The 12,675-nt window shown below is 39.7% G+C and overlaps 1 protein-coding gene across 3 annotated transcripts in view; it reads left to right on the forward strand.

Annotated features, from left to right (window-relative positions):
- The first annotated feature begins 2,167 nt into the window (after window positions 1–2,167).
- Window positions 2,168–12,675, forward strand: part of LOC135500565 (uncharacterized) — a 61,967-nt gene continuing 51,459 nt past the window's right edge. Inside the window, exon 1 of one of the 3 annotated variants that reach the window (XM_064792100.1) lies at window positions 2,168–2,437. Coding sequence is in view for 2 of the 3 variants with exons in the window: in XM_064792098.1 (XP_064648168.1) it covers window positions 2,267–2,437 (171 nt within the window). In the remaining variant the exon portion in view is untranslated. The remainder of the gene's footprint in view (window positions 2,438–12,675) is intronic. The other 2 variants (XM_064792098.1, XM_064792099.1) reach the window with 2 other exon arrangements.

The following is a 12,675-nucleotide window of genomic DNA, read 5'->3' on the forward strand; positions in this document are numbered from 1 at the left end:
CAAAATATCGTCTACACTAAGCCAAGTTAGTAACTGTATTAAGTTTATGTACACAAGATTCATAGGCCTTTTGTGGCGATTATTGTTGCATGAAAGAGGATTTATTAGACCCGATGTTAAACCATGCATAGGCTTCGATCGCGTTCAAGCATACATTCTTGCTAAAATCCAAATGATTTAATCTACCGGATGAAAAAACGTATGTTATGATTCCAAACAGGATATTTTTCAATCTCGCCAGTAGACCTGAAGAAGGACGCCGGAAGTACGTATCGGTGAAGTTCATATGGCGCGTAAAGAGGTTAACCAGCACAGAATCTGACGTAACCTATTTGGATTTCGAACAAGACGTGGCCGGTGTAGAAATAAAAAAATGTTCCCCTGCAAAACGTGTCCGTAACTTTTGTATTCTGACGGATTATGGAACATGGTTCTACAGAGGCCATGACAGTCAATAGCTGAGAGATAAAGCATAAATTGTTTCTCGAAGATTCTATCCCTGGGCATATCAACTTCTACACCGGTCTGCATAAAATCAAACCAAGACGCTATCATACCCACTGCACCATTCTCACATCGAAAAAAATGCCATGGCCACTTGTTCACTTGGCCGTTATAATACCAGATTAAATGATTGATAAACTTTTATAAAAATCGGATTAATAAATTCGGTGTTGGACTAATCTTGACAGAGGTCAAGTGCGCTACATCCGTGTCAAAAAGTCAATTAGGCGTACCTGGTATAAGACAAATCTAACCATGGACTGTCCAGCGCAAGAGACTCTGATATGGACCTGATATCAGGACATTCAAACCTGCTGCCTGTTGGACTCGCTTCTGTGTTCTTTTATGCAGTGATCGGCACAGTAAATTGTGATTGGTTCTTTCCAAAAATATCATCTCTTTCAGAAACACGGAGAAACCTAGAGCAACACTAATAACTCTGTTTCAACGTCAGGATAAGGTGGCATGTTTCCCCAGGATGACTAGGAAAAAGTTGCCTGTGTGAAGCGGCCTTAATCCCTGAACCCAATCATTTCCTCGTAGTGTGATATAGAAGGACGAGGTATCGCCATCTCCGAGCGATATTGTCAACCAAAGTTCGGCTGCAAACGCATTCACTAACAATTGTGCTTGTTCGGGTTTTTTCCGTTTCCAAAAAGTGACCTAATTGTCCTTATCGCTCGGTAACCACCTTTTTTGTGCTAAAGCGTGACTGTAGTTTACTCTGGAGATAAACTACGTGCCACACTGTACTTCTGTTCAGCAACTTACACACACAACAGGTTACATACAACTCCGCAGTCCTGTCCTGCACTTTGATAGTCAATATCATCTGCTTGCATGTTCCATACTTTTACGCCAATACATTGATGCAACAGATGCTAGGATTACGCAAGACATCAAAGACAAAGTCACAACTAGGAGAAGTTGTCTCTGGAAACCATCTTCGTGAACGTGGAGTCATACGTTTAGTTCCTTTGTTCACTCCGCGGCAGCAGCACTAGGAGTACTACTTGAGCCTCACTACCTCCGCGCCTATCCGGATACGCCAATGTGGATGGAAACTCTCCCGAATGGGTGGTTTTATTCGATAGTTTTCTTCTGATTTTTTTGCTGACGTTTAAAACAATTGAAACCCATTCACATATTTCGTTATCTATACACCACACGGGTATTCCATTGATATACATACTAGTTTAAACCGTAGTTGCAGGACAATAATCGACATCTTGCTTAATATGTGACCAAAACCGCTAGTCTGTGGCGGGTGTCATCGAAGGTGCCTGCAATCTTATATACTTGGTCGACGCTGCAGCGAAACGATTTGCCATCGCTGCACTGCCCGTAGATTGGCCATCTTTCTTTCGCTCACGGCAGCTATGTATCACACGTTTATGCAATAGAAATTGTCAGTCTGTGGTCTTGATATTAGATAGGATGAGAGATTCTGATGTTTACCAAAACGGAACCACCCGGGGGACCAATGACAGTAATCTTTAGTTAGCGTAACAGCGTTCGGTTAGATCGCTCTTCCACTTTCTCGCTAGTGACTCTATTCTTGAACGCTATGGTTGCTATGATCCAGTACCAAGCGGATACAGCACAGTTGTTCAATCGATACAGCATCCCTATGACGTCAGACCAATGGGACCGGAGTACGAATCGCAGCGCGCGCCAGACGGCTAGCTCTGCATCGTCATTGATTGTAAGCGAAGCATGGTTTCTGTGGAAAGATGTAAGCCCTGAAACTGATTCATTCTCAATGTGGCGTCGCTTCAAAATGCCTCAGAGTCGGCTCATGAAACCCTTAGTGGTTTTAGCATTACCGGGAATGTATCTCTTTTATAAATATAACCAGTACAAACGCCAACAAGCGGAGCAGCATCGACGGAAGGTCACAGAAAAAGAACTCCAGCATCTCAATCAGAAAATTGTGAGTAGCAGCAACTAGCGTTCTTCAATGCATCTTCTAAGCATGTGTGCCTTGTAGATTTCATTTTATGTAGTATCTGGTTGTTAGAGAGATGCAACTGACAACGGTTGCGTCAGAGATCAGTGCAAGGAAAATTGTCTTAATTTGATGATGAGAGAATTTCACATCGCTGGGATTTGGTGTTAAATTGAGTTGTTGGTTATCTAACGTTTCTCGAGACCCTGGTGACCTGGTTTGTACTTTAAGCTTTGGTATTGAATTCTTGAATACGTGATTACATTTAAAGTTTTGGATAAGTCTAGTATGGCTTGAACTGATGACATAATGCTTGATGGATAGACCTAATCAAGTGGAAAGACACTTAATTTGGTGACATTAACGAGTGGATCTGGTGACACGGAACTTTATATGGTGATATTAAGTAGAACTTGATCTGATGACATCAAGTGCATGAAGATCTGGTTGCATTACATGTATTTAGTTGAACTATATTTGTGACATCAAGTTGAACTAGACCTGGTTTCATTAGAGAGGAACTAGATCTGGTGACATTATTTAGTGGAGCTAAAACTGCTGACATTATTATGCGGAACTTGTAAAAGCCTCCTATTGTCTGACGTTGGTATCAAGAACTAGACAAGGTTTTATGGTATTGCTTCCACGTTCTCAGTCCTCACTTATTCCTGGCATGATCTTGCACACTTCTACCCTAATTTCCTCAAATCCGTCGAGCTCATTGTTTCGCCATTCTAATCACAACTCTATCGATCTCCTTGATTTTGCTATTTGCTCCGATCAATGGAGCTTTACGCTGGATAAAACCAATCCATTTGCTGATTGATTTTTCGCACCGAAGAATCAATACACTGTTTGTCGCTGGGGATAGCAAAAGTTTGACATTTGAAATTTTTGTTGAAATCAAACCCAGAGGTCTTCAATTTCTCCCATTCATTGATGATAACGAACTATGAACTAATTTTAGATTTGAATTCCACAGCCTTAGGAATTTTAATGGTTTAGTTTCCGTCTCTGCCTTTCCTCGGTTCCTGAAGAGAGATACACTCAGTCTATATGTTTTTATCAAAGACGTGATGTATTCCGAATGATAAGTCTGACAAGTTTTAGACAAACTACTATTTGCCGTCTGAATCAATTTCTCCTGTGTTTGCTCATTTTTGGATCGATTTCTTCACATAGGACAATCAATAAGAAAAGCAGCTGGACGGAGCTGATAAAATGTCTTCTTGACCCTGCTAGATACCCTTTGAACACAAAGACAAGGTTTTCCCCTTGGCCGTACCTGAAAAAAGATGTCAAGGCTCTATTTTTCTTTATAACTGGATACTAAACAGACAAAAAAGTGCACTCGCGCTCGACTTTGACTAAAAGTCTTCTATCAGCTCTGTGCAGTTGTAAGTCCTATTGATTCGCCTGTGTGAAAAATCAATCCGAAAAAGAGCAAACGCAAGCTGCCAGTGTCTGAAGTTATGGATTCTGATGGCAAATAATAGTGTTGTTCTCTCTTGTTTATAACTTATTGGACTTATCCCTGAAAAAAACTCGCCTCTTCTGAACACCATGGACGAAAAATGTCATAGCTGCGTTTGGCTATAAATTAGAAATAATGGCACGGAATTAGAATAATGATAACACAATTCATAAATCATGTAACACGTTTTTAAGATGCCTCAATTAAGACACGAGACAGTTGCCATAAAGTATTCTATCAGATTCAAGGGAAGATATAAAAAAAACTGGTTGGTTGTTCGAATTATGGACTACGTTATAAATAGGGTTTAAGTTGGCATACCAATACCGAAGAGAAAGTGAAAAATGGTAATATACGATTTGTAAATAAAACACTTGCCAATCGAGTATGCACACACTCGACATGCACACAATGCTGTTATTATAGACCAATCATTCGCATTACACAACTGTCAATGCAGCGCTAGCCACTTGTTTGCCTTTTGTTGCAACTCAAATAAAAATATCGCGCAGCGAGAAATCAATCAAATACGATAATAATTGGACGTTGAATCAACTTCCAGTGGATGGGTGGAAAAAGTGGCTGTGTCCGGCGTGGTATTGGGTCACATAAGCTTGATTTACAGAATTTGCCGAGGTGGACTGGTGGTCTTTGGTTATCTAATACAGACCGCTTGGGTAGACCAAAAATCCAGATTCAATTTGAGATCCACCCGAGCGGTCTTGATTAGACAACCAAGGACCTACCTACCAAATGTCTTGTGTTCTTTGCTGACAGGACCACAGTATGGCCTAATCTCCAATAACATAAGACACCATCAGATAACCCGACCTATCATGCATCTCCGTGCTTCCCTCTAATTTCCAGCCCGCTATTCTCTCGCCATGTTCGATTTAAAATACAATTTCGAAATTAGAAATCGCTTGCTCCTCCGGGGGAAGTTTAAGTTTGTCGGATGCATACCAATGAACAATGCAGCGTCATCTTGATGCTGACATGCCCTAAGGCTGGAGAATGGAGATTGAAAAGCCATAACGGTAGTGCATCCACATGCACATGGAGCTCACTGCTTGGCATTGCAGCGCTGCACCGTCATAACAGTATAAACGGCTTCTTCTCTTACTCAAGCATTGAGTATGTTCACTAAAACTCATCATATCGCCATAACTTTGCAATTAAGTAATTGAATTCCTTGAATCTCTTCAGAATGGTCGTAATTATATTAGACATGCGATATTTTAAATATCAAATGTCAGACTATTGATTTTTATATTTTGAACTCAGAAGGTTGTCTTTGCCTAGTATATTTATCTTTGTGAAGGAAATGCATTCAAGTAAATATCGAGTGTGCATACTTGAGTTGTGTATATTTGTTTCTATGCCTCTGAAGCAGTTAGATGAACTTGATATATGGGTCTCCATCATCATCATCATTGTCATCATCCACATAAGTCAAAGGAATATTTCGGTTGACATGTACTTTCTCGATGTTTAGTTGAATGGTCACAGGTTTTTTTTGTTAATGGTTTTGTATGACAGAAAGGTTTTGATGAGCTAATGTTAAGCATTGAGCTTAGCTGCCATAATGCATTTTCATTGTGGTTTTGGGCATTCTCTTTAGTGTAGCCTATTCAATTGAAACTCATACAGAGTACATTGTATATAAATGTATGTATCTGTGTCAATAGCACTGTTTATTCTCATATAAAGCAATAATGATGCAAATATGAAGAAAAACATATTAATGCCAATATGAAGAAAAAGGATGAATGATGTGTTGGAGATGCTGAGATAGAATCCGTCTCTTGGGGGTTGCATCCAATTAGGTATTCTGGCTAATGTGGTATGCTGGGTATTGTTGTTTCTATCATCCAGTATCTTTATTCATTGGATACATTCTGCTTCTGCTCTTAAAGTAAGAAAACAAATTACAATAAGGAGATGTTAAGGTGGGTATCTGGACATGGTATTGTCATTGATTAATTAGTGGTGTCGTAAATAATGAAAAAAAGGATTCAGAGACAAAAAACCTCCAGTGTTTGCATCACAGTGACAGTGGCAGTGACGTCATGCCAAAAAAATATGATGGTGCGCATGTGCGACATCATGTGCGACGGAAAACATGGAGCTCATCCGAACATCAATTGGAGCCAAATACAAAGCAACTTATGAATAAGGACTGACGTTAAATATCCGAAGGGTTCTGTTCAGATTTGCGAACATCATCTAACTAAAATCAGATTGGTCTTCTCCTTCGTTGCATTTATTCATAATCTCTGTTCATCTTGATTCGAGTATTTCTCAAGTGTGACACTAATTATGCAGATTCCAAACCAGGTATTGATTATGCACATTCCCGCCGATTGCTGCATCTCATCTTTTGCATCTTCGTCGATGATGTATAATGATTTAAGTGCTTTATGTCTTCTTGTGCCGATACTTGTGTGATCAAAGACCTTATTAACCCATATTCCAGCAGTCTTCGTGCGCAGTTGGGAATATATACACACTCAATGCCCTCTTGTGCAGTTAAGAATATGACCATAACACACATTTTCGTCAACATGCTATGCCTTCTTCTAAAAGCGTATATTCTTTCCAGCACGCTATGCTTCATTGCACAGTAGGATGGCTATGACCTTGTATAGAACCCGTATTTTGATCTCTGCTCTTTCCCATCTTGCCCAGTTGGGAATGACCATGTCCATAATCCATATTTTGGTCTGCACGCCTCGTGCCCAGTTGGGAATATAACCGTGACATTAATTATAACCCATATTTTGGCCTGCACTCTGCAGCCTGCTTCCTTGCACATCATAATATTTTTACCAATATTTTTACTGAATGCTGATCTATATTAATTAGCAAATGTAAAAACAACAATAATTAACTCCATTTGCGTACAGCTACATTTATTCCGAACATACTCAGAATTTATTTCAAATCTCTGTTTTCATTTGCAGAGCACGTACATTGATGAATATTTTTATATGATACATTCCTGAGTACATCCAATCGAGTCCGAGAGCACATTCAGACAAGTTGCCGTTTTTCTAGTTTTCACGATGAAAGCCCTGATTCCGATTCGCGGCATGCGGTACAAATACATGATAAATGGAGTATTCTGTGAACACATTCGTTGACATGCGATGTTGGTTTTAGCATTGCATGACAATTTTAATGCAGTGCAACGTGGCATGGTTTGTAAAACAAAGGCTAGTTAAGGGAGATAGAGTAGTACAAAAGTACTGCAGTGAGGAATTTGGTTAGACAACCAGTCCCGACAGTGAGGTGTCAATAACTTACCTTACTCAAGAATGAATATTTCACCCGTCAGCTTTAAGTACAGTATACAAGACCAATAATGCTTTGTAATGCCTGTATTTACTACAAGATTCAGAATGCCTTCATTTGTTATTTACCTACGCATCTCAATGCAACATCTGCCAGTGACGGGGCATCTGAATACAGTCGACGCTAAGCGGAACAATGCCACTGAAATCCACCTTGAGCATTGATGCAGTTCAAGCTACCATATAAAAGCCTTGTCACGTTCAATGCAGCAACTGATGATGACATGTAATACACCGGCAAATTTGTTTAACCCTTTTCGATCTAAAGATATGAAAATATTGATTTCTCACAAAAGTGTTATAATAAGTAAAATCTCTCTCGAAAGGAGAGTCTTGAGACTGACAAATGCTGTCCTTGTCAGATGTTGATTGACCATGTAGTTCATGCCATGGCCAGGGGGTCATTTTTAAAGAAGTTCTCTGGTAAAAATATGTCAGGCGAAATTGGCGGATGTGTCATTGCGTGTCTTTAAACCAAGTCAAAGAGCTTTCCAACCACATTGGTCTTGTTGAAGCAGCTTATCCGAAAACGTGTATGGCGACCCAGTAGCTACGGTGATAACAGTCTGCTGCTGCAATCTGTTTTTCAAATTGATCCTCGGCCACCGTCCTTTCATCTTAAGGACCGCTGTCCTTTTGAACCAACAATGATGGCAAGCTGTGCCAGCCAAGCACAATGACGACACCACTGGGCACAGCTTTCACATTCATGACCCATTTCAAGAAAAGAGTAACTCTTTACCAACTTCGGTTCAGTTAGGTTAGTCTGTTGGTGAGTACATCATCGCCAAATGTCTGGAATGCTAGATCCTTTCATTGCGGGAGTATGAGTTTTCCATAGTCATATCTTCTGATCCTAAAGATCCGCTTGCTTCATAGCGCTGTAATGGCTATCTGGTTAACGTAAGCGATGCCGGCCTAGCGAAATGACGAGACCACTGGGGATAACAAACTGCACTGGGACCTATTATATGAATTTGGTATGCTAGTAGCTAGCACTTCTATTGTTATGGTTTGTCTATGGAGAAACTTGAAATAGGATGTGACCTCTTTCCTTTGCATCTTTCTGGTTTAGTGATATAACTCAGTCTGCATGTCGTCGTTTGCCTCGATATGTCCCACGTAAAAGCCAGCCCCTTCGACTTGGTGTTATATACATGTATATAATCATGCCACTGGCATTGATCCTTGCCCCAATACCGATTTGGAAACCATGCCAGTAGCCAACCCTGTACAATCGAACATGTAATTTAATTACTGCCGAAGTCTTTTTTGAGATATAATCGCTGCCGACCTATGACAGGTTCAGTTCACCAATAACATTCGTTACGTTTTTGCCATCTCTGACGTCATTTGGGTCGTTTTCGATGGAATGATCGTGGCAGTGTTTTCTTGATGAATTAGTTGCAGCATTATATGGATAAAAGTGTTTCTTAGTTTCTTGAATGTGGGGTTGATGTTGGTGATTTGAGATACACGGTTCCCCCCACCAAGGTTACATATGGGAACGGCATGCTCGTTCCCATCTTTCGGTAGAAATTGTGGGATATTTTTAAAGCGTTCATCTACTAGGTAACTTTTCCTGGGAAATAGTGAAAAAGAGATGTTAATTTCACCGAGAAATTACCAGAAGGCTTACCTAGATCTATAGAGTAATTCCAAAAATTGTGGAACAAGCATACGTGTTCCCTAAGATGGGATATTTCATGACCAAGACTCATTCCTTGCTTCACCATACAAAATAGTTTTGGGGCGCTCGTAAATTGGCAAATTGGGCGGTTTGAAACTGTGGGGGAGTATAATCTGAATGCATTTGTTTTAATTAAATAGCTAGGGGGACGCTTCACAGAATACAGAAAATCATTCAATATGTTTTGGACGATTTTACTTCGGTAGCCTGTAGTCTATACGCCATACATGCAGATGCCACCCGCTCACAGTCGAAACCAGTGTCATGTTGACTTTGTTTGAATATTGTTGAGTCTTCATTCATCGCGCAAATATCGAAAGCGCGTAACACACACGTATGAAAGACACTTCGGTAAGATGGTTCCACTTCAGACTGTCGTTCTGGCGCTCAAAGATTTTTACGATACTTTGAGTGGTGTGCGTACATCAAGTTATCCTCATCATTTTGGCTTTAATCAAATGCAGAGAGCTTTATGCATCGATCAGAAAAGAATGCATCTCTTTGCAGAGATTTTCTCAACTGTTTGAGTTGTGGGGACATTTGTGTAGAGATGCGTCAGGGAAGTGGGATTTAATTTCAAAGGCTCGTTCTGAAACCAGTTTTCACCAGTTCCCTCATGACTTCAAGGTCGTTAAATTCATTTCTTGCTGTACATTAAATCTTGTCTCACATAAAGTCCTCTTGAGAATTGCCTAAGAAATCAGGGTCACTCTAGTACAACAGTAACTTATTGAGGTACTAGCCAGTTATATATCAGATTATGACACAAACATATTCCAAAACTAATCGTTAGTTTGCTTTCAGTAGCTTCCAAGTGTCCTAATTACGGCATGTTGTCTTGACCAAAATAACCTGTGTTTACAAAACATGATAATGAAGCTTTTGAAGCTTGCGCAATACATGTATTTTGGCAAATTCTTCTTTTAGTGCTCGGTAAGTATTCTCTTTGATAACGACGGACAGCTAATGGGTTTCTTGGTTGTCTGCACTTGACGTTCATTGCAGGCCCTACGACAGCGTTTGAAGTGGTGGAAAAAGACATTTTCAGGTCTGATAAACTTCTGATTCTGAAAATACAAGAAAGGCTGCAAGGTTTTTTTCCTTCGAAAGATCTCTATGCTATCGTATAGTCAAAGTATCATTCAGCTGTGATGAGATAATATGCATGGATAGACATCCCTGTCCCTCGTTTTACTGCGTCAGGCATAATTTCACCATCGGGCAGTCTTATAAATTCATATGATTTATCATCAATTCATTGGACTAGCGTTACCAACGGATGGCACGCTGATATGCATGACTCTACCCTACCCCTCGCTTCACAGCATCAAGCGGTACTTTCATCAGGAAAGTCCCATCACTTTTTCGATATGAGCATCAAGCCACATGATTTGTATCCAACATCAGCCAATGGATGACACATTGATAATTTCTCTGTGTGTCCCCCCCCCTCGACTCCCCTGCCTCGCTCCAGTGCACAAAATGGTACTTCCATCATGAAGTCACGTAATTTCATCCGATTAAACATCAACTCGTATGATTGGTGCAGCTAACATCGGCCAATGGATGACACATTGATTAAACGTTCTCGTGGGGAATTCAATAAACGCGCCTCAGATTTCATTATGGCCCAATCACGTAGAGGTCAAGGTCACCAGGTGAGCGGCTTCAATCGCAGCGGTGCTAGAGCCACAAAATTGGAAAAACATGATTATGATTCCCAGGGTCGTTGACCATAGGCAGCACCATTTTAGCAAGACCTTGAAATCCTGAAGCAGCTAGAACTCCTTCAAAACGAAGTAACTGTTCCTTCTAAAAATCGGAGGCAACGAAGAGCATGTTCCCACCCTTAAAATCGGCATTCACTTCGTTTTGAAAGAGTTCGAATTGCTTTAGGATTTCAAATTCTAGCGAAGGCGGTGGTGCCAATTGTCAACCCTTAAAACTGCTAATTCTCTTCAAGTCTCTTTTGCTTATGAAGAGGCCTATCCATAATAATATGGTGAACCTACACATGATCATTGTGCAGTTAAGAATAATATGTTATAGTTCGATTATCTAGTCCTCTTAGTCAAGTGCAAAATTAGGTTTTGAAAATAAAGTCCCAGGCATTATTGCATCCTGAACACAATAGTTACATCAATTAAAAATCAGTAAACATATTGTTAAAATCCATCATGTCGCGCAGGCAAATCATAAACAAACAAGCAGACTGTATTTTCGAACCTTAAAAGGCAATCTAAAAATCGACACAACAACAAAATATCTAACAGGTAATTCACATTTTGACCTGGAGCCAAATCTCTGCGGGTATAACGTGAGTGCAGACTTCAAATTGCGCATTCCTGGTTTTCAAAAGTAAACTCCAGGTTACATGTAAATGCGAATGATTTGTTATGGATAAGCAGAGATTCCAGCTATGCATTGGTGATATGTTGTTGTTACATTGAAGTCCATCAACTGCGTGCAGATTCCAGTGACATATTACTTTGGTTGACATTAAATGTATGTAAAATAGTGTACAACAATGCTTTGATGATATGACATTGATACGTTGAAAAACTATTTCCAGATTCGAGTTACATGATGTTATCATCACGGCTAATGACAAAATGGAAAATATCCGCCACGGGCGTATTACATGAAATACAAACTTGACTTTTAAACTTTTGCTTTTTTCCGATATGAATAGGAGAGTGAATCGTAATGTAGCTTTAATGATTTTAAAAAGTATAGTTCATTATCATGTAGCTTGTACGCATGTAAAAATGTTGCTTGAGGTGTTTTCTTTTGCACTCGGCTCAACATATTTCTCAGTTTACTATTTTCATATGTTGGCGTCTACATATACGTTGACTAGATGCTGTTTTTGAAGTACGTAGCATATCGCCAAGTCGCCGGCGATATGCAGAGGTTGTTTTTGATTCAGCAATAGTTATATTTCTGTATTTTTGATGCACTGTAAGACAGGAAAGACTCCTATTGGCCTCTTCATGTAATCTAATCTGATCAGCCTGGCTATAATACCCCTTTAAGAAAAATCCTAAAAAATTATTCACTTGCCAGTGTTGTCAACTAAAGCTAAGACTAGACTATAGACGTAACATCGTTTAACCTAAGAGATATAACTCAGTCGGTTTTTAATTCCACATGACATCTCGTTCAAAACATTTGGCCTCCATCTTATCCAGATTGCATTGAGAGTTTAATATCATATCTGTTTGAGGTGAGATCTTATCAATGCTTGCTGTGCATTGTAGCATGCAGAGAGATAGGGATACTGGCGTTGACTATGATTGATCATGTTGAGAAAATTCCTGTGTCAGTTTTATGAATCTGGTTGTGTCTAGCTGCAAATGAAGATGAATTAATTTACTCTGAAAATGTCGAAGTCGATATTTTCTTTTCGAAGCTTGACTGGGGTTTGTAAGAAGTACACCGTCTGTTTTTAAGCCTTAATTTTGGCACTTAAATTTTGTTAATTTGGGTCCATTATCACAATGTTTAAGTTCACTCAGCCTTGTGTCCTTGCCTAGTATACCTTTGAAAGAATACTTTGATTAGTTAAATGTGTAATTGTAGCAATTTGGAAACACATTTGAATGAAATAAGGGTCAAAGATGCTTCAGAACTATCACAATTCTACATAGTCAAACTGCAGTCGAAAGGCCTGCCAACACAAAATTGTCTTAGGGTGTACAATAAA

The sequence above is a fragment of the Lineus longissimus genome, chromosome 16 (assembly GCF_910592395.1).
Source record: "Lineus longissimus chromosome 16, tnLinLong1.2, whole genome shotgun sequence".
Lineage (NCBI taxonomy): Eukaryota > Metazoa > Nemertea > Pilidiophora > Heteronemertea > Lineidae > Lineus > Lineus longissimus.